At 40.1% G+C, this 27,568-nt stretch overlaps 1 protein-coding gene across 1 annotated transcript in view; it reads left to right on the top strand.

Moving 5' to 3' along the window:
* The window catches only part of LOC146459784 (adhesion G-protein coupled receptor V1-like), an 88,140-nt gene that overhangs the window by 27,670 nt on the left and 32,902 nt on the right, over positions 1 to 27,568 (top strand). The window contains exons 23-44 of the mRNA XM_085088928.1: positions 1,264 to 1,475; positions 2,901 to 3,127; positions 4,265 to 4,571; positions 4,972 to 5,163; positions 6,631 to 6,920; positions 7,825 to 8,260; positions 8,683 to 8,852; positions 9,615 to 9,867; positions 10,910 to 11,148; positions 13,312 to 13,532; positions 14,622 to 14,998; positions 15,957 to 16,178; positions 17,087 to 17,313; positions 18,137 to 18,413; positions 19,146 to 19,482; positions 20,252 to 20,868; positions 21,049 to 21,482; positions 22,502 to 22,774; positions 23,649 to 24,042; positions 24,932 to 25,011; positions 25,600 to 25,757; positions 26,290 to 26,742. Coding sequence (XP_084945054.1) covers positions 1,264 to 1,475; positions 2,901 to 3,127; positions 4,265 to 4,571; positions 4,972 to 5,163; positions 6,631 to 6,920; positions 7,825 to 8,260; positions 8,683 to 8,852; positions 9,615 to 9,867; positions 10,910 to 11,148; positions 13,312 to 13,532; positions 14,622 to 14,998; positions 15,957 to 16,178; positions 17,087 to 17,313; positions 18,137 to 18,413; positions 19,146 to 19,482; positions 20,252 to 20,868; positions 21,049 to 21,482; positions 22,502 to 22,774; positions 23,649 to 24,042; positions 24,932 to 25,011; positions 25,600 to 25,757; positions 26,290 to 26,742 — 6,396 coding nt within the window. The remainder of the gene's footprint in view (positions 1 to 1,263; positions 1,476 to 2,900; positions 3,128 to 4,264; positions 4,572 to 4,971; positions 5,164 to 6,630; positions 6,921 to 7,824; positions 8,261 to 8,682; positions 8,853 to 9,614; positions 9,868 to 10,909; positions 11,149 to 13,311; positions 13,533 to 14,621; positions 14,999 to 15,956; positions 16,179 to 17,086; positions 17,314 to 18,136; positions 18,414 to 19,145; positions 19,483 to 20,251; positions 20,869 to 21,048; positions 21,483 to 22,501; positions 22,775 to 23,648; positions 24,043 to 24,931; positions 25,012 to 25,599; positions 25,758 to 26,289; positions 26,743 to 27,568) is intronic.

Below are 27,568 nucleotides of genomic sequence, written 5' to 3'. Positions count from 1 at the left end.
AGGGTATTATGGTAAAATGTATAGTCGCCATCTTTTTCCATACGGTGGATTGTTTGGTAGACGGGCCGACAAGTAAGTGCATTTTTCGGCATTTTCTCCGGGTAGCGTAGGTGTTGTTAAATAGTTGTCACTTAAAGAGTATTTCCTACACAACTGACATGCCAAGAAATGCACTTGATCATCACCACCCAAACGATCCCATAATCCCTCAGTCCTACCAGTCTACCCGTGGTTCTTGGAGTGGGGAATATGTTTACTTACAGTATGAACAATATTACGTTAGACTATGTCATAAAATGCACCTAAGAAAATACGTTTTATCACAACGTCCGACAGGGGAAAGAGCGTTCATGTGTTCTCCTGATGGTTTTTTGTTCTACAGAATTTTTACATTTTTGCATTTTATATTTAGTCCAGGAACCCATTATTTGCTCCTGATTTAGCCACATTTATCGTGATGATATTTTAGTGTATCGCTTATACTCTGATGTTTTCACTGTGGTGTTTGACCTGATGAAAACGAAGACATGATAAATCATTGCCCAGATATGTGCTCATGACAAGTTGCACTGTAATTTACAGCGGTTCTCTCTTCCCAGTGTTAGATCACCGTTTTACTTTGTTCTTGAAGAGAAAAGTTTATTAGCGAGGTTGATTCCTACAGCTCTGTTATAGTTAAACACATATTTTGATAAATTGCGATTTCCTGTCATGTCAAAACCCTAAAACGTTTCGAAACCTTACCTTTTTTAGGAGTTTAGTCTTGTTGGTTAGAATTATTTTGAAGCATGTATACGTACTGCGGATGAAAGATCATATAGGAAAAGGATTCTCGCAGTTATATACGCAAGCAGGCTGAAAAAAATTCAGGCTTGAACGGGATTTGAACCCATGACCTCTGCGATGCCGGTGCAGTGCTCTACCAACTGACCTTATTTGCAGGTATATTATGAACTCAGAACATGACCAGCTCCTAGTTGGCTTGATAGCTCAGTTGGTAGAGCACTGCACCGGTTTCGCAGTAGTAATGGGTTCAAATCCCGTTCAAGTCTGATTTTATTTTTCGGAACGGTCTGGTTGCGTAGATAACCGCGAGAATCGTCTTTCTATTGATAATTTTTTTTTCTGAGTGAAGGTATTGTACCATTTTCACCAAAAAGATCAAACTCTGCGTGACACTTCCCTTATACTTATGTAAGGGTTACCTATGTTCAAAGTATTCCTCGTTTTAACGTAATTATTAAATGTACTTCTTACCATCAGTTTGGTAAAAGCGATGGCGATTCCTAATAAGCAATTCACTTCAATTAATGGCTACCTGACGTTTAACCCTGGTGTATCGCAAGGAATAGTGACAATTCGCACAGTCGATGATGACGTTCCTGAAGATGATCCACCGTACACCGTGGTGCTCTACAGCCCTAAGGGAGGAGCTCGATTGGACACTGTCTCTCATTTTATAATGCAGCTGGAAGGTATTTTCTTCGGGCCATAATAATGATAATGATGATGATGATGATGATGATGATGATGATGATGATGATGATGATGATAATAATAGTAATGATAATAATGATGACGACGGCGACGACGACGACGACGATGATGATGATGATGATGATGATGATGATGATGATGATGATGATGATGATGATGATGATGATCAAGTAAAAAAAAGAAAAAAAAACTATGAAGTGTTGTAACGTCAAGACTAGTTTCAACGAAATTTGGTCTTATTTTTAACTCCCAACTAAGTAGATTTTATGACTGGCTTTATTCTGTGAATTGGCTTCTGAGGCATAGTAGAACCTTCCCCTTCAGACATTTTGGAGGGCCTTTTTCACGATAGGGGATCCAAGATGCTTGAATGCTTTTGATAGAGAACATAGAAGTTAACGACTAAAGCCTGGTATTCACTAGCGATGCTTGCACAGGCACAAGCACAAGTACAAGGTGTTGAAGCATAACAGCTTTATGTCAAGTGAAAACGAAGACTACACAAGCACAAGCGCAGGCACAAGAAAAGGAAAAACTTAATCCTTGTGCTTGGGCTTATGCTTATGCTGGCGCCGAGGCCATTTTCACAGTGAATAAAGCAGTCTTTTGCTTGCACTTTTGCTTGGGCCTGTTCCTGCGTCGCTCGTAAAAACCAGGTTTTAATGGCGTGGGAAAATCAAGGGGATTCCACTATGGCTAGTCAGCCCTCAGATCGACCACTCCTTTGCTAAAAAACCCCTCCTTCCATCCATGACTCCCACACTTAGTAGTCAGTCAGTGGAGCGAATAAATCTGGATAAACACTGCATAAATATCACTAAAACCACCGACCGGTTAGCTCTGTTGGGAGAGCACCGGACTACAAAGTGACGTCAGATGTATCGCGTGCGCTGTCTCAACGGAAAATAAAGCCTATTCTGGTCGTACTTTGTCCATGTTATTGTAAACAACAAATCGACGGCAGTTATTTTATGGTCTAACTTGCCACTGAAACCACTCGCCTGCGGCTCGTGGTTCAACAACTTCAGTTTTGAACATTTTATGGCGTCATTTTATGGTCTGTAAGAGTATCGACCATAGAAAACTGCCGTCGATTTGCGATAATCCCGCAATGTTGCATTCTACAATAAATTCTGATGAAGTCAAATAATTCTTAGCTGTTAAGTGATAAGGCTTTAGTTTATAAAACGCGGACGCCTCAAAGAAAACTGAAGCAGTTAAGTAACAACTGGTCAAATCAGGGTTATGGAAAATTGTCAAAGGGGTCATGAAAAGTCCTGGAATTCCTGTAATGAACCAGTTCAAACTCATCCTGTGTACGGTTTAGGGAGAGGGGAGGGGAGGGTGTAGCGCATGACAGAGCATTAAAGAGGTTTTACTGTACCTTCATCTCTTTGTTGCAGTTCTAAAGAGTGACAATGCCAATGGCCTGTTTGGATTCAAGTCGATCAACACAATAGTCATTCAGGAGTCCACAAATGTTACTGTTACCATTGAGCGTTTGAAGGGCAAGTTTGGGTCGGTCGCTGTCAGCTGGAGTGTGTACAAAGGCTCGAGCTCTGTGCTGGCCACCAGTGATTTCATAATGGCTAGTGGAAGTGTTGTGTTCGCAGAGGGTGAAAGTGAAAAGGTTTGTAAACTACCTACATTGTTTTTGCTACTTTAAGGACGATGCCTACTTTTGTTACTGCGCATACGTTCTGCGCATCTGGAGATAGTCGGGTCTCCTTTGGGTGGTGTGGTGCATACTAATACAGGGATATTTTTGCGTGGTTTAAAACTATGCGGAGAAAGCAGAACTTAGCTAGTGCTCTTGGTATTTAAAAAGAAAATTGGGGGTAATCATGCATTTTTCAGAGATAATAAACCTTCAATTTGAAACAAACATCGCTTTGTATTTTAGCACTTTTGAGAATTATTGTTTCTTAATTATCTCTAAAATATGCGTCGTTATCCCCAATTTTCTTTTTTAATTCCAATAGCCCTTGCTAAGATCTGCTTTTCCCGCATAGTATACGTAATAAACTGCGCATTATTTCGAAGCTTTTGGAACGATATGTTTTGTGTATAAAACGTACGTTTTTGGCGGTTTATTTGGCATGGCATTCATTTGGCATTCTATTCTGTCAGAGCTGTATACTATGCCAGCAATTTCGGACAGCATTTCCTCGCAAGATTTGTACCGTATTACAACTACGAAATTCCAGACTATACTGAGATCTTTTGTTTCCAATGTTAGCGGCATATCTCATTCTTTTAACTGGTCTGTGATTTATGCGTGAAAATGAAGATGAATTCGAAGTTTGCAAGAATTCTTGGCAAATGCAAGTTAAGTAATGCAAGTAATACGAGCAACATTTCATGCAACTTGTCGCTTAACAAATGTTGCGTTACAAGTTGCGATTTTTTTTTTTTTGGGGGGGGGGGGGGGGGTATTATAACCCTCGCGCGCAAAGCGCAACAATTTTCATTTTGATAAAAGCAGAAACAGCATTTACTTTGGTGGTAATACACGCAGCAAACAATCGCAACTTTCAACGCAACATTTGTTACGCGACAAGTTTCAAGAAAATGTTGCCCATATTACTTGGCCTTTAGTGTGTTTGAGCAAAGCAAAGCAGTTTGCCAGTGTATTGTTGGTAGTGTTTTCCAAGAGAAAAAAAAATGTTATTGCAACATGCAACGTTCTCGCACGCCAACTTACATTTATTGACACTAGTTTACAAGGTCAGTTCCCATTTTAAAGGCACTTTCTTTCCACTCCCAGGATCTGATAATTCCTGTGAATGATGACACATTGCCTGAAGTAGCTGAACACTTCACTGTTAATCTAACATCAGTTACGCCAGTGGATGGAAGCACTCCGACAAGTGCTGCAAGCCTGAGACCAGGCTACACAAAAGTTAATGTCACCATACGAGAAAGTGACTACCCTTATGGATTACTTCAGTTCATGTCCAGTATTCCAGCTGGAAATGGAACTATCGCACCATCAGCTTCCCCGTTCAATGTTGACGTTAGAGAAAGTGCAGGGACATTGATGCTGAATGTGATTAGGGTGCAAGGAACACTTGGTGAGACACAGTTATAATTCAGCCAATCTCGTATATATCATACTTAATAGGCTATTGTGGGGTCCGGAGGAAGAAGCAGCACTAGTGACGATTTGGCCTTTAGAATCCACATTTCTTTCTCTGAAAAAAAAAAAAAAAAAAAAAAAATTACTCAACTATGGCCTTCAAACTTGTTATCACGCTAGTTTTAAATAGAGAAGAAAGGAAGTCATATAGCGGAGCCCGTTTACACGACCTCCTTCGGGCCGTGAAAATATGGTTGTAATAACAGGGTGGTCGGATTAACGAGGTTATAAAATTAAGGAACTTAGTGGACTTTCAATTCGTTCGGGGCGAAAAAACGAAAACGTACTAGTGTGCATGGGGCCTTAACTTATAAATTTGGATACCTTTTTACCAGGAATTGTCAAGTGCCAATGGAAAACGATAGCAGGCTCTGCCCATTCTCCCGAAGACTACACAGAGACTACAGGTGCGGTGCAGTTTGCCTCGGGCTCCCGTAGCAGCATTATCAACATCACAATCGTAGATGACAATGTTCCAGAGCTTAGTAAGACATTCGAGGTGGAGCTTTTTAATGCTGAGGGAGGAGGTAAGTCGTTTAAGTTCATGCTTACTTGTTTCAGAATTTTTCGTAGGTGTCGATGTATTCCGCTTGTTTACTATAGCGATGGTTTAACTGGAAATCGTCAATTACTGGGCGAGGCTTCACTCCATATAGAGTTTTGAGACTACATACCTTATACTAGATGGATGCTCAAAACCTTAAACCAAAGACAGCAGCAACAAAAAGGATTATAATAATGAAAGCTATCAATTTAAAAGTAGTCCAAATAAAATTATAGTTTCCGTATTTTTTCCACCGTCAAAGTACAGTGGCACATGTTTGAGAGTGGCGTATTTTTTTTTAAGGGGAAGCGCTTATTAAGCGGCCTTCACACGACAAATTTTTGTTGGCCAACATGTGTTTGCCAACTCCAAAAAGTTGGCCAACTCTTGCGTTCACACGTCAAACACACGTCAAATCGCAACATACGCCAACTCGCAACATGGCGTCCGTGGTGCAATGGCACACACGGAGAGTTGCCGCTTCAGGCTTGCTTTTATTTTATGTTTTTCGTCGAAGAAACAACAAAAAGCGATGGAGAAACAGAAAGGCTTTGGTAAAACCATACATAGCAAGAAATCCTTCCTTTGGCGTGTACAATACGCTCGTGCAAGAGCTTAGCGCAGAGAATGAAGCCGCGTTCAAAATTTTTTTGCGGATTTTGTGAGTGTCGGGCAAATCACGTGATGTGTGGACGAATTTTGACTGGTTAAAATTCAGCAACACATGTATGTTTATCGTTCACACGTCAAATGCGAGTTGGCCAACACGAAAAAAAGTTGGCGAGAATAGAGACAAGTTTTATTTGTCGCCAACAGTCGGCCAACGTGTTGTTGTGTCGTTCACACACGCCAACGTGAGTTGGCCAACACAAGTTGGCCAACAAAAATTTGTCGTGTGAAGGCCGCTTTAGGGGGGCTTATTAGTCTTTTTGCTCTCATTTGCGGTACGTATTCCAAAGCAGCTTTACCTTGAGGGAGGCGTTTTGGAATGTATTGGTCGGCAAGGAGTTCGCAATAATGGACGTAGTGAACTGCATCACTTTCCTTTAACACCTTTCGGATATGAACAGCAAAAATAGACTACCTTCAGTCCCGACACGTTGTTGATTTAAGTAAGAAGATTGGCTTCAAATGAAGACAAAGAATTTTTAATTCTTTTGATAGGAACTCAGTTCATCGGCAATCGTGGTAGTGAAGATGTACTGTGTTCATCAATTGTTTACACTCTGGTGGGGGGTTGACAAGTGAAGCTAAGAAGTGGCAGATCATGCCTTTTTTTTTTCTTCCAAGACTTCTTGTTTAAACATGTTTAGTACTTGGTCGTTGTTCAAAAATTTGAAATGCCAGTTTTGATTTTTTGATAACGATATTTCAAACTAGAGAAGGCAAACTGCGGAGGTTTATCACGTTGCCTGAATTATTTCTTCTTCATGCTTGTCCTTTTTTTCAGCTCAAGTGAACGCAGCTGCAAAGGTAGCCCATGTAACAATCCTCCCCAGTGACGATGCATTTGGTGTAATCAGCTTCGCGCCAGACTCTCTCAGCCGCACCGTCACTGAAGCCAGTGGCAGCATTGTACGCCTGACAGTGCAAAGAACCGGTGGTCTGTTAGGTAATTCCACCGTCTATTGGGAAGTGTCAGGACAAGGCGCCCATGATGTGGAGAACACAAATGGCTCTGTAGTGTTAGCTGTCAACAGCAATAGCACACAGATTACTATCAGGATCAAAGAAGATGTTGTATGTCATTTTCCCTATTGTTTTTACATTTCTTCTTGCGATCCCTTTTGATTTTGTTGCAGTCCTTGGTTTTGTCCATTTTCGCCTTTTTCTTCTCTATATGCTTCTTCATTGGTGATCCTCTTGTTTAGTTTTGCGCTTTTGTGCTTTAGATGTCCTTGCCGGTGTTAATCTTTTTTCTCCTTTGCTGCTGCATGTTGTTGTCGTCGTCGTCCTCCTCCTCCTCCTCCTCCTCCTCCTCTTCCTTCTTCTTCTTCTTCTTCTTCTTCTTCTTCTTCTTCTTCTTCTTCTTCTTCTTCTTCTTCTTCTTCTTCTTCTTCTTCTTCTTCTTCTTCTTCTTCTTCTTCTTCTTCTTCTTCTTCTTCTTCTTCTTCTTCTTCTTCTTCTTCACTCGTCACGGTGTTTCATCCTAATATCAAAAACCTCGAAGTTCGTCAAAAATACCCCGCTACGCGTCGTATTTTCAACTCTCTTCTCGGTGTTTGATGTGTGATGAAACACTGTGTCTCATGTTTGATATATTACTCCTTCTTGTTCTTGTTCTTGTTCTTCTTCTTCTCGTTCTTCTTTATCTTCTTGTTGTTCTTGTTCTTGTTGTTCTTGTTCTTGTTCTTCTTCTTCTTGTTCTTGTTCTTCTTCTTGTTCTTGTTCTTGTTCTTGTTCTTGTTCTTGTTCTTCTTCTTCTTCTTCTTCTTCTTCTTCTTCTTCTTCTTCTTCTTCTTCTTCTTCTTCTTCTTCTTCTTCTTCTTCTTCTGCTGCTGCTGCACCTCCTCCTCCTCCTCTTCGTCTTTTTATCTTCCTCCTTCATGGTTATTTGATTAATCTGCGTTGTGCATAAAATGCTTGACTGGTACATTGGGAGCTTAATAGTAAATTTAGATGGTAAACATGTTTTGAATTTCAGGCCCCTGAGCTCGCAGAAAGTTTGCTGGTTCACCTAAGAAATGTATCTGCAGGACGCCTAGCAGCTCACGGAATACAGTCCAACATAACCATCTCTGCAAGCGACGATCCATATGGCGTGTTTATATTCTCGCCAGTTCAACTTGCAGTCAGTGAAAATAACATTACTGTAAACTTTACGATAAAGCGAGCTTCAGGAACAGAAGGTGTGGTCAGAGTGAACTACAGCAGCGTCAATCGAAACATGCCAAATATGAGGATGGCGACCCCTAATGTCGACTATATTCCCATAAGAGGAGCTGTTGTATTTGACGTGGGACAAACGAATGCTACTGTTAGTGTAATGGTGCTGGATGATGTCAATCCAGAAGCTGCTGAGGTGGTGATGGTCAATATAACTGATGTGCAACTTGTTGGAGGTCATCCTGTATTTCCCGGTAGGAAAAACCTTTGTTTTAATTTTATGCTTACTTGTAATTTCCTTACTTTTGAAAGTGACCGTTAGTTTTTACCCATTGTTGTGATGTTGAGACTGCAATACAGTCGTTTTTTTCTCTTGTAATTCCCGGAGGGAGTCGCGAATCACTGAAAGCGCGAACTCACGAAGCCCGAAGCGATGCAAGCGTGGAGCGTGTAAGAGCGCACGCTCGAGACTATCCCTTCAAAGACCGCGCGCGTTCGTACAACGTACAACGGAAACAAATACGGATTGTTTTGCATTCTTGGGATTGTTGTTGTCCTTTTCACCTTGCGAGCTTTTCAAAGTGAACAATGGGCTAAACAGTGTCTGTAGATTTTTTCTTTTGATGTGTTTTATCACATCTTGACTCAATGCTTTGTTTGTATTTCGATTATCCAGCTCCAGACAATTCACCGCGAATAGGAGCATCTCGTGTTGCACAGCTTGTCATAGAAAAGAATGACAATGCCAATGGTATTGTACAACTGTCGAACAGTGCAGTCAGCGTCCACGAGCCGCATTCTGGATCAGTTGTCAACGTGACTAGAACGGCTGGAGATTTTGGAACTGTAAGTGAAGTGGAGTGAATGAAAGCTACTCCGAGTATGTTCATTGCGTCAAAATATTCAGACAATGAATGACAAAAAAATAGTTCAATATACCCGGAGTAGCTTTCATTTTCTGTGTACTGAAATTATCGGCAGGTTTAAGATTCGGCGTCATGAGTGGGTTCTCCCCATTTAGTCTGAAATTATTGTCCATTTTTTGTCCTCCCGCCCAAAAATGACATCCACATTTATTTCCTCGTTAAACAAAGTCAGAGTTTATTTACCGACCCAGTGAATTGTTTATTTTACTCTCTCATATCGGCTGCTTAAATTCCAGATAATATTTGCTATTCCACTCCAGGCATTGCCCTGGCACACATGAATTATTATTTAGTTTAGCTGCTATTTTTTTTAAAAATCTTTTAGCCATACTGTCAGTTCTAAAACGTTGCCGCGCTCCTTCAAAAAGCGGTCAATTTGCATCATTCTACCACTTGCAATGTAATCTGCTCCCTGTTAACCGTTCTTACTTTTGAATCTATGAAGATGCACAAGCTGTAGTATTGTGGCCCGCGGATCTTGAGCCCTAAATGTAACAGAAAAGTACACAAAATCCAATAACTAGTTCACTAATAACCCGACCATAACAATAAATTTGCTTTGTGTCAAGCCCCGCTGCAGTGCTTTCTGATAGGTGCAGTGATACATGTCACGTCATTAAGACTACCATTTAATGGTGTTCCCTTCTTAATATCACGAACGTTTTTTTTGTTTAAATCTCAGATTGCAGTATCGTTTGAAGTGGTTGCTCTATCTGCCAATGGCTCCGATTACAGAATCCTTTCAAGAAACATCACATTGGTAGAACAGCAGAGAGTGGCAGAGGTCCCAATAGAGATCGTTCACGACTTGAAACCTGAATTTAACGAGGACTTCAGAATTAGATTGACTGATGTCTATGGTGGGGCCGTTTTGGGTTCCCAGCTGGAGTGCACAGTTACTATACTAGAGAATGATTATCCCTATGGCTTGATCGGTTAGTGCTAACTTGTTTTACATGTAGCTTATATCTTACCGTGTTAAAGTACTACAAACGAATTTCACCAAATTTCGTTCTTTGATGTCGCAAACGTTCGTTTCTTCCAAGCGAAATTTCCTTTACCACAACCGGAACATTCGATACCTACATCGTTTAGTGCAAACGAATTTCTGTGACATTTCTTTAAAAGTAGAAATCTCATTTTTGTGCCACTTTCCCGTCCATCTTTTCACAATTTAGCCCCAGCGTGAACAAAATATCTATAAAATTTCGGCCACACGTTTGTCGAAATTTATTTTGAAGCGAAAGTTTGCTAATTCTTCGCCGACATTCGCAAGATTCGCTAAATTTCACTTGCGTTAATTTTGCACATTTCATATTACACATATAGATATAGTTTGGCTACCGGACACCTGTTGTTATTAGTGTCCAACAATCTTAATTGAGAACCATCACTCGTGGGTATTCGCTTACCTAAAATGTAGAAAGCGTTGTTTTGGGAGAATTGCTCTCTTTTAGTGTCGTAAATTTGCACTCCACAAAAGCCGATGTGTAAAACTTCTGGTATTCACGGTTCAAATAAAACTACTACGAGACTTCTACGTGCAAAGTATATATAGTTGAAATTTTAAAGAAATGAAATGACAATAATTTCGATTTCCATTCTTCCAAACATTAGCCTTCTTACTTCCTCATGTTATTCTGTCGTGACTTTGTCAAACGCTTAAAGGCGTCTCCAAAGTAATAAGAACAACGACTTCCATTTTGCGGTTACTAAAAAGTGAATTTTGGCCTTCCTGGATTTGCCAACGTTACTCGCAACAAATATATCGCTGTGATATTTAACGATTATTCTACGAACGTGCATTGGTATGAGATTGTAGATAGCTAACGAGGTCCGTAGCGCTGAGCTGGCTATATTCAACCCATACCCAATAACCGCGAGGGAATAAATTGTTTTATTAAACACAAGCAAGAAATATAGCTAGGTCTCTCTAGTGATGATGATTATGCTAATACGTTGGCTTTATCTTGGTAGGCTTTGACAATGCGTCACTATCAAAATCAGCTCAGGAGGGAACCACAGTAACCCTTGTAGTCAGCAGGCGATTTGGTCTGCGAGGTGGCTCTAGAATTCATTGGGAGGCACGGCTGAATGGTGCACTAGCAAGTGATGATATCACTCCATTCCAGGGTGACCTTGTGTTTGCTCATGGCGTAGCTTCCCGTGATATCGTTTTTGATGTTAAATCCGATGATATCCCTGAAGTTTTAGAGGTAGGAGATTTTTTTGAGACATGTATCTTAAACCTTGCATGTGGCATGATACTGTCATTCGGGCTCCGATTGTAGTTAAACAGATGAAATATAGTATGTTGGAATTGTTCTATCATTTTCTTCAAATTTAGCATTTATGTACAGAATTTGACGTATATTATAAAGTAAAATACATCGCTGGATGAGTGTAGAACAACCTAGATGGTAACAAACAAATCAGTAATCTAAGTTAATCTAAGGTTTAATGTTTGATTCCTTCTTCTTGGACTTTTTCTATTTTCTGGTTTATAAATGTGTAACTTGTTTGAAAGTTTTTGTTCTCATTTTATTTCATTTATTTGCTTTCTTTTCTTTTCTTTTCGTTTTGTTTTACTTATTTTTATTGTTTGTTAGTTCATTTTTGATGTGTTTTTGTTCGTCTTTGTTTTGTTTACCAATGTTATTTACCTCCAACAGCCCTTGGACAACAGATCCATAACCGTAAGCATGTTATAAATCAGTCTTAACATAAATATCTCTTTTAAAGAAAATAACATCAGTAGAAATGACTATTTTCTCAAACCTTAAATCCGTGGTAAAACAGTTGCAAATAAGGTATGAATAAATATGAAATAATAAAGTTAAACATAAACTTGATTTTCTTGGCGTGAACGTGCAAACACATTATAATAATAAACATAAAAATAATCAATAAAAACATAAAAAGTAATAAAAGAATAGTAGACAATCTAAACTTGTATGTAGCTGGAACTATAGTAAACATAGTTTTAAATTCAAAGTTTAGGCCTCAAAGTAACAAAGGACAAACCAACGAAAACGGAAGAGAGATGTTTATCAACAAAGTACCTGTTATAAAAAAATATATATAGAAAATAAATAAATGGAAACAAAACAAACTAAAGCAGTTCATCGGATTGCACCAACATCCCAGAGATTGACTGCATTGAATAACTGTTTTGCAAAACTAATCATCCATTTAATCCTAACCGTAGTTGTAACCCAGGGCCCAGTTGTTCAAAGCCCGATTAAGCTAATCCTGGATTAAGGTGAACTTTGATTCGTGTTTAATTACTTATCAATAAAGATTCTTCCAAAAGAGTTTTGGCCCCCAGTTTTGACTTAGACTATTCTTTACCTTTAGTTTGAAATTAGCCTTTAATAAAATAAAACCATTTTTAACGAGCAGGATGAAAATCTCGATTAACTTTTAATCGTAGATTAGCGTTAATCGGTTTTCAAACAACCCGGCCCAGAATCATAACACTTTACTAAAACTGACCTAAAACTTAACGTTCTCCTTAACGCTAATATATCCCTGAGTTTCAACTCTAATCCAGAATTAGCCGTTAATCTTAATCTTATTAATCTTGCTACTTATTGATCGAATTACATCTGAGGCTAGGGGTAAGCCCCAACCTTTAGATGCATTTGATTAACTGGCTGGTAACTATCTGGACTGATGGCGTCCAAGGTGGTTCAATGTAACTTCTCAAACTCATTAATAATTCAAAAGCCAAAGACAAAGGAAATCATGCACCGTGACGTGTTTGGATATCTGATGAAAAACTCCTCGTTTTGGCATCCTTAATTTCCCCTTTAGAATCAGTTTGTTTGAGAAGTTACATCAAACAGTCGTCACAGTGCTTCATCACAATATCAAAAACCTAAGTCAAAAACGTACTCCGCTACGCGTCGTATTTTCAACTCTCTTCTCGGTGTTTGATATGTGATGAAATACTGTGTCCCGTCTCCTTAGTGTCCTACTACAGTTTGGTCACCTTTACAGTCAAACAGGATGTTCCTTTCCGAAGCAACAGTTTTCTAGAGCAAATTGCAAACGACGGGACCAGCTTGTTCACGTCAGGTTGCGAATTTGGTTGCGTATATTCCACAGCAGATTGCTCTTGAAATTGAAAATTTGGCTTGGACTGCTATCGAAAGAATATTTCATAATACGAAAAAATGATAAAAGCTGCCTCTCGTTAGGAACTAGAAAGGTTAGTGTTGCAATAAAGCAGATATAAATGAAATTTTGTGAACTGAAAGTTGTTTTGCTGTAACCTTTACGCGCTGCAAGCAAGTTTGGAACATCCTTTCACTGTCATGACGATTCACCACATCAAAATACCAGCATGATCTGACCTGTTTTCCTTCCTATTTTAGGTAATTAACGTTAACCTGACATCAGTGACGTTTTTGTCCGAGGGGACCCCGTCCCTAGATACGTCTACTCGAGTTGCCCGTGTCCGGATAGAGGCCAGTGATAACCCGCACGGGGTGGTGGAGTTCGCCCAAGCACGTTATAATGCCTCAGAGGGAAGTACAGCGTATCTTTTGGTCTCAAGACGGTTTGGTACCGCGGGTGATATCAGAGTGTTTTATAGGTATGTGGTACTTATTCATCCATGTTGTTTTTGTAGGCCTTTGACTTTTAGGATTGATATAGCTTAAAACAGAGAGAACCTTGAAAGTCGCATTTTATAAAATACAATCAGCTCTATCAAAGTAGAGATCGCATTAAGACGGGTTTCTCTCTACGAGATATGTCCAGAAATGGACCCTAACGAGATGAATGAACTGTATGATAGACACCGCAATGTGTCCCCTACCCTGAATTCTTACTAAAACACAAATAACTCTGTCAAATATGAAATCATATGAAAATGAGAAATAGGTCCGCCTTATATAAAGTACCCAAATTCAAGGTAAGGTGCATTTCTGGACAAAAGTGCTGTCTACGGCGGACAGCGTGAGCTGTGCCTGGCTCCTCCGAATTTCCCAAGTTTGTCTGCGACGATACCTATTTTTAAGTTGGACACTTCCGTATACCGAACAGATTGAGCTACTTCCAAGAATGGTTTCCTCGTTAGAGAGAGTTGATTGTATTTGAGAAATTGTAGCGCTGTGGGTATCTGCCGGTATATGCTTGGTTTTCCGTTTCACCTTTCAGTTAATTTTCCTTTGTCCTTATCAGAGACCTTGTTTGCTTATGACTTATTACTGTTATTGTTATTTTCGAGGTTTGGTGTTTTTAAACCATTATTGTGTTTTTTTTTTGTTTCTAATAAAACGTAAATCGCTCTTATGCACTAATTGGGGACACTCTCCAGACCGAATTGGGATTTGGAAAGTGTTGGTTTTTGAGGAGAGGAGAAAACCGGGGGACTGCTCAGAGAAAAAAACCTCTCGGAGCAACAAACTCAACCCACATCTGACGCTAGTCCGGGAATCGAACCTGGGTGACATTGATAGCAGGCAAGTGCTCTAACCGCAGGGCTATCCCTGCTCCCCCAAGGTATTGTGAGCATCAAGGTTTCTGTTTCAAAAGGGGAGCTGGTTGAGTTTACTCTTGTTTTTATTAATTTAATGAAAAGGTAAACAAAAATGGCCCACCGTTATCAACAATTACAGGAGTAAGATTCGGGCAGTTAGTACTAGAAATAAGAGCATTGTATTCTTTTGAACTTTGACAGCACTGTGGAACACGTTGGAGGAAATCCAGCCATGCCGAACATCGACTACAATGTAACAACAAACAGCTCTATTATAATTCCCAGTGGACACGATTCTGCAAACATAACTATTTCTATCTACGATGACCCTGATCCTGAACTAGGTGAAGTATTTGATGTGAAATTAGAGCACGTGGAGCTGATTGGTCAATCGCCCGTGCTTCCGCCTCAGTTGGGTGGGGTGCAGAGAGTTGCTGTTACCATAGTTACAAGCGATGATGCGCATGGCCTGATGGTTATCAAAGCTGCCAATCCAGATGCGGGGAGTCAGGGCAGCCGTGTAACAGTTAACGAAACTGACAGTCTGTCAGTTCGTCTCGTCATTGAAAGGCTGAGAGGTAAGAAGGTTTAATGATTCTTTTACCATCTATACAATGAGAGAAACAAACAACAACAACAACGAAAAGCTAAATCTCGTTTCTTAAACTGTACACATCTAGTCCTAGTTCTTTGTCATATTATTTTCCTTTCTCTTGTTTCACCTGCTTCTGTATTGTAAGTTACTTTTTTGATTCTGTGAGGTTGAACTGCTGTTATTTGTTATGCGTCAAAACCACTGCTCGCCTCGAATAGCTGTAGCTAACTGCTAGCAGTGCTTATCTTCTCTTTGTATATGTTTAAATCTTTAATAAACTTGAAACTTGAAATTGAACTTGGGATATTAGAAGGGAGAAACTTAATTATCGTTAACAACCTCCCTTGGTGTGATTTGCATCGCATCTTAACTTACCCAGCCTGGAAATTTAGCCCTCGTTCTTCATTATTTTTTAAACTAAATTGTCTCTCAATTCGTGGTAAGTTTATTTGTGGAACTTTCAAATACGCTTTATTGAGACAAGCGTAGATTTTCTATCGTTAAGTGGTCTCGTCCAGTGTGTGTGCAGATTTATTTATTTGTTCAGGATCCCCCTACCCCCCCCCCCCCCCCTTTTAAGGAAATAATGGTCCGTCCCTTACTGTGTTCCTCTTCTTCCTTTATATATTCTTTTCATAACGACATATAAAATGTCACGAAGGCGTACAATTAATGCCAAATTGTTACCTGTAATATCGAAACAATTTATCGGAAAGGAAATGAATTGGAAATGTTGGTTTTCGAGGAGAGCGGAAAACAGGACTAGCCAGAGAATAACGCTCCGGATAAAGGATGAGAACCAACAACAAACTCAACCCACATATGACGCCGAGTCCAGGAATCCAACCCGGGCCACACTGGTGGGAGGCGAGTGCCCTCATCACTGTGCCATCCCCGTTTCTCCAAGTTCTTACACAACTGGTTATGTTTTAAACCTTCAGGCACTATTGGTGATGTAACAGTAAGTGCAGAGGTCCAACAAGATGGCGCCACGATCAGAACCGATTTCGATGCAAGCGATTCAACTCAATTTCTCTTCAGAAACGGAGACAACAGCAATAAAACCTACATTGTCAGTATAAAGGGAGATGATATCCCTGAACCGGATGAGGCCTTTGTGATCAAACTGGTGAATCCAACTGGAGGTGCAAGAGTTGAAACAGGTACGATGCATGCAGGATAGTGACGTCTAATGAAAGCCAAAATATTTATCGCACAAAACATTACAACTCAGGGCAATTTAATCCATTGTAATCTGATGCAGTACACGGCAATGCAATACCGTGGAATCACCAGGCAATTAAATTTCATAAAGCTAATGCACTACACTGTAATGCAGTCCAATGCAGTGATTTACAGAACAATGGAGTGGAGTGTGGTGCCCGATAATATCAGGTCATATTTCTCTAGTTGATATGAACTTGCACTAGCATGAATGTAAATAGAACATAAAACACGAGAAAAACAAACTAAAAACAACAACAACTGAAACAGCTGTCAGCCTTTTCTTTGTCAGTCAGGCCTTGTGTTACGTTTTAAAGGGGAAGTATCACGCAAATTTGATGCTATTACAATACCCCAAAATACTTTCTGTCAACAGAAACAAAAACAAAAAATAATTGTCTTGTTTTGTTATAGATTATCATCCCAGTGCAATAAAACTGTCGATTAGTGCCTATGGCTAGAGACAGAGTAGGTCGGAATGGTTTAAAACTCAGTGATAAATGTTAGGCTAACAGTTTTCAAGTTCACGCGTTTTCGTTTCCAAAATGCGCTGGAATAGATCACGAGTTGTTTCTGTCAAGAATTGAGTTGATTTCTTTCCTCTCTTTGAAGTTAAGTGAAGGTCTTATTTCACCATTTTTAACAAAGGAGGTTTAACACCTTATGATACTTCCCCTTTTACGTGGCAACAACTTCTGAGTTCGAAAAGTGTGACAATGCAAATAATGGAAGCCGTTGAGCAGCTATGTCGCTATGTCTTCTTGTTTTTCAGTTTTATAAGTTCGTTCGCTTGGTAGCAAAGTGCTTCCAATAGGTTCATTGAATTCTGTTTTCTGTACTTTAATAGGTTTGGGTAGCAACGTGACCGTCATCATTCAGGCAAACGATGGTGTGGCTGGACAAGTGGGTTTTGACGAACAGTCCAGCTCTGTTGTTGTTCAAGAAGGAAGCCAGGTTTCTCTGTCTGTGAACAGGACTCTGTCAGTTGGGCGTGTCTCTGTTGATTGGCAAGTGACTGGGATAAATGCTTCATCTGATTTTGTTGTGGTTAATGGCACTGTTGAGTTTAATGAGGTAGGTTACATTGGTTTTTCGCTTGGCTTGTCAAGGCTGCTTTCAGTAAAGGGGGCTTTGGTGGGGGGCTTCTCCTTCACAATTTTAAATGGTAAATTGTTGGTGTAAACTTAGTACTTACATTTTTTCTTAACTCGCACCCCGTTCATAAAAAAATTCACGTGCAGTCACCCCTTCAAATGCAAACATTGCAAAAGTGATGTGATGAGGCTTCGGTGCATTATCTGTTACTTACCACTCCGGTAAATTTTCGACAGTATATCAGCAATTTCTTAGTCTTTCTTGATGTCTCTGTTTTCTTTTATGACTTTGTATGGTTATTGTTCCACGGTGTAGATGAATTTTAAGCTAACGTTTTACCCCGGTAAACTAACGCGATGAGTGATGATTTCATTCTTGTTCAGAAATTAATTTTGACGTAAGTTCCAGTTCAGACGCCGTACTTCACATGAGCCGAATCAACTTCGAATTGAGACCGACACAAATTAATTAATCCCTGCTGAACTGATTCAGACGCCGAAGTTAAGTCACAGCGTACTATGACTGAAGAAAATTGTGGATTTGGGTCAGTTGATGCATTTGATTCAGCTCATGTCAAGTACGCTTTCTGAATCAAAGTCGGTCCACAGCCTTTTTTCCCGGCTGACCCAGGAGGGAAAAACGACATAGCCGATCCGAATTAGATCGGCCGTTCTGAATATATTCAGGCGCCGTGCTTCACATGAACTTAATTCATTGAATTTGATTCGGCTCATGTAAAGTACTGCATCTAAACAATGCCTTACTAAATTCAACTACTCATTTTAATTCTTCTTATTTGCAGGGTGAAACACACACCAGCATAATCCTAACAATCCGCAATGACTCCTCTCCAGAAACACATGAAGTGTTTGTGGTCCGCTTGAGCAACATTCAAACCTTCGGCATCGCGTCAACCGGACATGCGAGCTTCATTCCGGGAAAAACAACTGCTACCATAAGCATTAGTGCAAGTGACAGGCCTCATGGTGTAGTAGAACTTGAATCAGGCTCACGGCGAGTGACTCGTCAAGATGAGAAGAACTTTACTCTGACCGTTTCAAGGCTGTTTGGAAAAATTGGTACGTACTTTTGTTTTAGTTTTTGGTAACAGTGGAATATCATATTTTTTCCGACCACGATACCGTTTGAGTCCGTAGCTATCATAAGGCGGGTTTGAAAAGTTAGTAACTGGGGTGAAAAAGTGATTTAACAAAATACTGTCCACTTCTTTCACTAGTGACTAGGCTGCAACTTCGAAGTATTAAGTAACTTCTTGTAGGTGTAGTTGTAAATCGTTAACTGGTACCACTTAAATAAAATTTACTGAACATTTATTTCCTGTTCTGCTGTTTGCCATGCCTTTGGGCAAAATGGTTTTAAAGATTCTGTGGCTGGAGTTAAAATTCAAATGAAAGTAACTGAAGAGCATTTTGGCGCTGGTTATTACGCTTTAGAAGGTTGTTTTGTTAACTTTTCACTGGTGCAATTTCGAATGGTTGAGTATGAACCTTCAAGTAAAGGTATTCGGGAATTCCTTTACGTAGTCCTTGTCACTTTTTCCTTTGCAACTGGAAAAAAAAAAAGTTAGAATGGCGTTGTTACTTTGTTGCTCTATGGATTCAAGATTTTGCGGACTCTTTGAAGATACAAAGATTTGCCAGGAACATGACTTCATTCTCTCACTGTTTACTACAGTGCTAGTGTGTTGGTAGTTCTTTGCATGTGCAGTTTGCTGTACTAAAATGTGCCTCAACGACGTGAACATTGCGTCTCGAAAATTCCTGAGACTCCATTTTCTTTCTCTTCTCCAGGCGCCATAAGAGTTTATTACGAGACAATCCGTGGCAACGTAACAGCCTTACAACCTAAACAAGGATTAGCCACTCCAGGACTGGACTTCATTGAAGGGAGAAGGAGCATCATAATAGCCGATAGTGTAGATGTGGGGTCTATCCCAGTCTGGGTAATAGATGATAACACCCCAGAGCTTGGTGAAGTGTTTTTAGTGAACATCACAGGGGTGGAGTTAGTAAACCCTCTTCAATTTAACAACAGCGTCCCACCCCTCCTCGGCTCTCATCGTGTTTCACAGATCACGTTGTCGCCCAACGATAATCCATATGGAGTATTCAGGTTTCCACAGGCAAGGTAATTAATACAGTTCAATTTATATTAGCTTGCTCAGTTTCCTCTACCATGCTTTATGGGCGTCAAATCATTCACAACTGCAGTCGACCAAATTATGCTTTGTACTAATAGTCCAGCTCGCTCCATTCTGTATTTTGAGTTTCGGTTAGGGAAGAAATCAGTTAAGACCTAGTACAAGTAGAAAGGGCATCCAACGGCCAAATACAAGCAAAGCATTCAAAAACGTTTAAAATATAGTTGTTATGATAGTAGTTTAGAAAATGTTTCAAAAACTCATTAATAATTCGTAAGCCCATTGACCTATCAAATGGTCGATAATACATCACGTGCAGTAACTTTATATCGATAAACCTCCTTATTAGTATGAGGTGTTTTATCAACTGATAAAACGCTACTCATTAGTATGCGGTGTATTTCCCGTATGCTAATTTCCAACGTTCATAAAAGCATAATTGTTATGAACTCTATTGACACACGCTTTTCTAGGAATGTTTTTGAAGCCGTTCAAAAAACCCGCAGCACGTGTTTTATTGGGTCTAAAACCCCTTTTAAATCCCGATAAAACACTCCTGCTCGTTTTTTAAACATTACTTAAACAGTTTAAAGTAGTTCATCGTTGGTCATTGTTTCCTTTTTCTCATGGGCTGCACGTTTGTTAAGTAGTAATATTATGAGGGAAAATTAGATGCAGGTACACTAAAACAGGAACATCCTCTTGAGACGCTACCCGTTATATTTGTCGTGATTCCAACGTTATTTTTCATCACAGGGTGTTTCTCACCGAGTCACGAAATCCCTACACCCTCACCGTGTTGCGTGACCAAGGAACATTTGGCGTCGAGCAAGTCAATTACTTTGTCGAGTTGAGATCTTCCGTCAGTGCCGATGACTTCAATATAACGGGCTTTGATGGTAGGGAACAAACCCTGGTGTTTGGAGACGGAATAAGGGAACAGAACATAACAATTTATATCACGAATGACAGCTTCCCTGAAGGAGACGAAACTCTGAAAATCACCTTGACACGAAACTCTGGAGACACAATTATTGGAGATCCAAAAACGCTTGAGGTGGTTATTCCCGCAAACGATGATGCGTATGGAGTGTTTAGCTTAGATCCGTCTTCGCTGGCCAAGACCATCTCGGAACCTGGCATAGGCCCTAATAGTGAAGCCGAGTTTGTGGTTGTTCGAGGCGTGGATTCGTATGGGACCGTAGTTGTGTACTGGGAAGTGCTCAACTCTTCTTCATCCGCTGATTTGTCTCCGGTGAGAGGCAATGTGACCTTTAATGATGGGGACACAAGAAAGGCATTCAAAGTGAAGGCCCTGCTTGATTCCACACCAGAAAAGGCTGAAATGTTCATCATAATGCTTAGTATAACTGGTGAGTTGACTAAGTTCATCTATCAGTTAATTTGTTTATTTATTATTTTAACCAAATATTTCCTGCAGCGAAGCATAGTTGTTTTGCCCTCTAGCACGCAGATGTTGTTTTTGGTTTTGGATTATATCATGGGTCCAATCATTTTACTGCCCCCGTCTAACTTGTGTATCTTCTCTCAAGGAAATGGAAGACTTACATCGCCATATAAAGCACAGCTGACTATAACCGAGAATGATTCGCCGTATGGAGAATTCCAAATAGTGTCCAGTTCTACGCTGAGTAGCTCGATCGATGTCGAAGAATCCCAAGGCACAGTCAAGGCCAAGGTCGTTCGCAGTAAGGGCGACTTTGGAAGAATCACGTTAGATTTTCAGACGATATCTCGAACGGCCAGCTCGGCATCTGGTGACGTCGTTCACTTTGAAAAGCTGCAGCGGTTGAAGACCTTGGATGCGTACAGTTGGCACACATTCTCAGCTTTTGGGGACCGATTTGTTTTGCTTGCCGGAAATAACAGAACTGGGGATTTACCATATGGCGTTGGTGATGGTGCCATGGGAGAATATCTTGGTTCTACTCTGTTCCGATGGCAAGGAGTCCTTGTGCCTTTACAGGTGATAATACCTTTGTTGAACAATTTTCATATTTAAAAACCTCGACTTGAATTGCGCAATAACACAAGAATTGCACAATTATTGCAAACGTTAAAATCTCTTAGTCCTTTCATACTTACAGTTAGTAAGTATAGTAAATTTTGTATTTGTATAGTTAATTTTTTGTTATGTATTCTATTTATTGTTGCATGTAATTTTTACTTTTACATTTTGTAAGTGGTTGGTGTGTTGCCTAACCGGCTTTTACCGACCTAATTGAGATGATGATGATGATGATGATGATGATGATGATGATGAGATAGAGAAAGTTCATGCTCCAGACTAAATGAAAAAAATACAAGTGTACATGCATGTATTTCACAAATGATTTTGTGCACTTTTACAACTGGCCACATCTATGAAGAGTTTTTCTTACAAGGTGTTGTCTGAGAGGTGACACTTTAGAATTTCATATCAGATTCAAGCACAGCCTACAGCTAGATCCACCGTATACTGGGTAATAAACAACACCATACGAAAAGTGCTATTTTATTCTTTTATTTGAAAATGCTCCTTTTTCTAAAGTATAAAATAAAACAAATCACCTTTATTAAAGTGTCAGTGTATTTACAACAGAGCTCTGTTTGGAGACACTTTCCATATCGAATTTGGTTTTTGGGAGAGGGGAAAATCAGAGTACTCGTAGGAAAACCTCTCGGAGCAAGGACGAGAACCAACAATAAACCCAACCGACATATGACGCCAAGTCTGGGAATCGAACTCGGGCCACATTGGTGGGAGGCGAGTGCTCTCACCACTGCGCCATCCCTGCTCCCTGTAGTGCAATTGCTTGGAAATTAAATCCACTTTGTAAACTCATAAAAGCAGTGTATGCGTTGTATATTTGAACTCGGCTTGTGGGCTCGTCAAAATACAGTGTAACCCACAAAGGTATACCGCGATAGTACATACCAGTACATCTAACAAATAAACCATTAAAAAAGAGAAAAATGTTTTGGTCGACCTTTGTATTTCTTTAGACCATTGCTACTGACGGAGGAGTGGCCTGGGATTCTTTTGTTGTGGGAAACAAAGTTTACTTAGCAGTTGCCAATCATGGAAGTAATGGAAGGTACGAGACGCACTCCAGGATTTACACCATGGACAGCAGTGCAGAGCTGACCGTCATTCAGAATATTTCTACCCAAGGAGCGTCTGATGTGAAGTTCTTTCAGCCTCCTGGGGAGAGTGATGTTTATCTGATCGTCGCAAACCAGATGAATAATGTTGGAGAGACGCATATTAGCTCGAAGGTAATTTACGAAGCGCTTGCACTAACCTTTTTTTTTTTACTTTTAAGAGAAGTGCACCTTTTGTGATTTTTATCAATGAATTCGATTGAGAAGCGGACTTAACAGTGAACGCATAAAGAAAGGAGTATCCAAACACGCTACAACGCTTCAATTCGAACAAGATTCCTACAAAGTATTTCGCTGGCATGATCTTATTTGTGACCTTTGCGATACAGGTGCAGTGCTCTACCAACTGAGCTATCAAACTAACTTTGAACTGGTCTCTACACCCGTAGAGGTGGAGAGATGAAAGTGACATATATGAAATGCCATATATTTGAACTGAGGATAAATGAGAGAGCATCGCAGCGCATACGTTCTACGCATCTCGCGTTGGTCCGAGAAAGCCGGTTTTCTTAACGGCGGTGCCTGCTAAAACAGATATTTTTGCGCAGTTTATAACTACGCGAGAAAAGCAGATCTTGGCAAGGGTATTGGAATCCGAAAAGAAAACTAGGGATAACCACGGATTTTCAGGGATAATTAAGCTTCAATTGGGAAAAAAAACTCCATACATTGTTTTGTATTTTGGCCTTTTTTAGATTTGTTGTTGCTTAAATTGCCTCTAAAACATGCGTGGTTACCCCTCCCATTTTTTTTTATTCCAATAGTCCTTGCAAAGATCTGCTTTTCCCGCATAGTCATAAACGGCGCAAAACTACTTTGGTATTAGTAGGCATCGTCCTTAACCGGTTATGAAAAGAAGACTAAAACTTTGATAAGCATTCAATCGGCGCGTAATCAACCGTTTTCTGATTTATTAAATGCTATGCCTTTTTCTAATCTTAACAAATTATATTTCCTTGTTTCTTGATGTTCTCCATTCTCTTCACAGGTTTACAAGTGGGTAACTGACAAATTTACACTACAAAGTGTTAATATTGACAACACTCGTAGTGCCTCTGGTCTAGCCGTCTTCACCAATGCTGGACGTCTTAAAGTCGCCATAACCTTCTTCCAAGACAGCGCCAGCGGAAGCTTCACAACCAAGTCACCCATCTACGAGTGGCAATCAAACTCGTTCAGTTTGCTTCAAGAAATCGACACAAACGGCCCCGTTGGGGTGGAGTATTTTGAATTCAGTGGGAATCATTATCTGGTGTTCGCCAACTCCAAGTCGACCGTGGACATATACCTCTGGAATGTAAACAGGTTTAACAGTGCCCCCGAGCAGAGAATTGCAATCTCAGATGTTCAGTCAGCTAAACCGTATATTATCGGCAGCAACGGTAAGTGAGCTGTGTAATACATCAAATACAGGGAAGAGTGTTTCATCCGATTTCCAAACACCGGGAAGTTGGGTTAAAAAAACGAGGCGCAGCCAAGTTTTTTTTTTTTTTTTTTTTACCCACTTCAAAGTGTTTGGAAATGGTATGAAACACTCTTCCAAGTGTTTGATATAGCTTCTCAAACCACTAATAATTCTTGGAGAAACTCAAAGGAAAAGTTCAACATATTTTCTGGTAATTAAGATCACATTTACAAACCTCTTTCACGGTAGTGATATCCTTTGTTCTATGGTCATGAATTATTAATAAGTTTGAGAATTAATCTTCATAAGGTGTGGCTTTCACGTGATTACTTCCTTAATTTGGTCTGGACAGATGACACGATTTTCGTGGACCAGAAACGTACATATTAACTGAATTTGGGTTAAAGGCTAACTCGTCGATTTTAATTTCTTTCCCCATTGACGATCATCTTCTATCGTTTTCTTCCTGCTGAGATGTGTTTAAGTAGTTTGTAAAGTTAGAAATATGTTCTTTTCGAATTCCCACTTATCCCCATAAATGTTTAGCTGGAATTCTTTCTTATCGCCATGTGATATTTGGTTCCAATTCCTCTTATCCCCTCCGAACCTTTTTCCTCAAACCTCCCAAAGAGTTTCCGGTCCCGAGAATTATTTTTCAAGTCCATTTTTGTATCGCCTGTGGTAGTTTATCATGCAGATTAGTCCATAAGTCTCCTATCCTTATGACGTTTTCAACTCTTTTGCAAAATGATAAAAATCGATTTTTTTTAGTGCACGTAAATTACTTTTTCGGGCCCTGAATATTTTCAGGTTTGAGAAACGCACACCTGGTGTTCATGTTGTGCATTTTTTGTTCGTTTTTTTAGCTTATCTCGTCACGACTGAGAAAAATGGACGGTTGAATGTTTACAAGTGGGATAGTGCGTCCAAGTTTACTCTTCAGATGGTGAGTAACTAGACTCAACGCGAAGCTAACTTACTTACTGGATCCGAAAATGTTTGGGTGATAACTTTTGATAGATGTATAACAAACTTGTTGCCGTGTGGTTTGTACTTGGAATGAATTAATTTGGTAATAACCCGAAAACATCAAGACATAATTCTGTTTGCAAGTTACTGTGGTTCTGGTATTCCTGGAGCTGTAATGATTCCAACTCTTTAGAAGAAATTATCAATCAATCAATCAATCAATCAATCAATCAATCAATCAATCAATCAATCAATCAATCAATCAATCAATCAATCAATCAATCAATCAATCAATCAGTCAGTCAGTCAGTCAGTCAGTCAGTCCGTCCGTCCGTCCGTCCGTTCGTTGGTCCGTCCGTCCGTCCATCCATCAATTAATCATACACATATCATACTGTGCCAAAGGAATGAAATGTATCCCAACTGTTTCAGTTTTTGATGATAACAAGTTAGATCTACAATGACTCACAAGCTAGCACCAGAAACAACATTACGAGATTCATAAATGGAAGAAAAATTATTTCTGATATCTTAGCACCGTATGCAAAATTGTTTTTCCTTTTAGAATACGACCATTGCCAATACCCAGAGCGCCACTCCATTTGTCATCAACGATCCCGTGGCGGGCGATACAGCATTGCTTTTGGCAGCAGTTTCTGGAAAAGAAATGTCTCCTGTTCTCCGTCCGTTATCTCTCTCATCACAAGCTGACTTCATTCCCAGGTAAGTCTTTACTGATCTACGTTTTTTTGTACAGGAGCCATGCTCTTTTTACCTCAACTAATGGGTGTCGTTGATCTCTTCCCAAATAGAGGAGAATCCGGGTTTGTTTTGTTTGCTTTCATATGATAATTTGCCTCTTCTGCTTTCTTGAATGATTTGTCGTTGCACCCAGTGTTTGAAATAGTGGAAGTCAACTAGTATTTACTTCATGTTTCACTTTTAATCGATTTATTTCTAATGTTAAATAATCACTCCACAGCAACTGTATTGCTCTTCGACCATATTGAAATGAAACCTTGCATATTGTGTTTTACATGTTGAGAATCTGTGAATATTTGAATAAACGTTTTTTTTCTACCAAATGCACTGAATTTGTGCTTATAATGTTATGAATGTATAAGGCACACGCTAGACGATCGATTAGGTTTTGGTTTTACATGCAAAGAAAACTCTTCAGTGCCTCTACATTCAACTTAGAACAACACTTATTTATAGCGTAACTTTCCTTCTACATTTTGTTTTGTTTTGCCAGGCAAGGGCAACTCCTCTTTGAAAATGGGCAAAAGGAACTTGAACTTGACTTCACTGTGCTATCTGACTCAACTCCTGAGAGGGATGAAGCATTTGCCGTCCGCATTTACAACGCCTCGGGCAAAGCCATTGTCAACACTCAGAAACAAGAACTGACTGTCAATATTCTGTCCAACGATGATGCGCATGGCCGCATAGGCTTTGCACGGAGCTCCCTCTCTAAGGTTCAAGCCGAATTAGCTGTTGAATCAGTAGTGACGTTTGTGGTTATAAGGGAGTATGGAAGTCTCGGTCGCGTGGTAGCCCTCTGGAATGTGTCTGGGAATTTCAGTGAGGGAGATATTTCTCCACTATCTGGAGAACTTGTGTTTGAAGATGGACAAACCAGCCAGAATATATCGATAACTGTACACAGGGACATGGTTCCTGAGCTTGTTGAGGTTGCATACATCAGGTACGTGATCTGAGATGTAAATGTGAAATGAGTGAGGATAACTAGATACAATTTAATATTAGAGACATTTAACACCTTGGTTTTTGCGTTAACGGCAAACCGGAAACGGCAGTTTCAGGTTAGGCGTTTGGCGTTTGACGTTTATGGCTTCTACCGCCTTAGCTACACCGATCACTTGAAGTGGCCGCCATATTGAATTTGCGAACAGCAGTAGTGCTGTTTTCCATACAGCAACATAAAGCTCCATGTTCGCTCTTTCGCGTTAGTTTACACCTAAACATCAGCATAAAGACTTGCTACATACAAATCTGACATTTTTACGTTTCAAAAAGCCTTGAAAAGTACGACTCAAATTGCTGAGGTAAATGACTTACGTGAAAACCTAACTGTCCACGTTGAAAACGCACGTTGAAAACCGCAAACGTAACGTCAGAGCCTTGTGACGTGATCTCTAGCCGTTCGCCGTCTGAGGTTTTTGCCGAAAAGCCTGGTGCTAAATGTCTCTATTATAGTTCCCGAGCTCCCCTAATTGCGTTTGGAGTCGAGATTGTATGGGACAATCAGCGAATCAATGGATCTTGGGACGCGTATCTGGCATCCCCTGCAGATTTTGCAGGGGATGCCTGCAGATTTTTGCAGAGCCTGGGATCGAGATCATCGAACGCACTCCCAAGTCTGATTATTACTAGTTTTGTAACTAAGTGAAGGTGTTGTCGCATCGTTTTCACATAAAAGGTCAAAATCTCCGTAATACTTCCCCTTAAGAGAATACGTTCAAAGGGGCGCCCACGTGCACATGCGCCGAATGTCAGTAGAAGTGGTCAGG

This window comes from Pavona decussata, unplaced genomic scaffold (assembly GCF_977016875.1).
Source record: "Pavona decussata unplaced genomic scaffold, jaPavDecu1.1 SCAFFOLD_216, whole genome shotgun sequence".
Taxonomy (NCBI): domain Eukaryota; kingdom Metazoa; phylum Cnidaria; class Anthozoa; order Scleractinia; family Agariciidae; genus Pavona; species Pavona decussata.
This window is presented reverse-complemented; position numbering and strand designations above follow the sequence as displayed.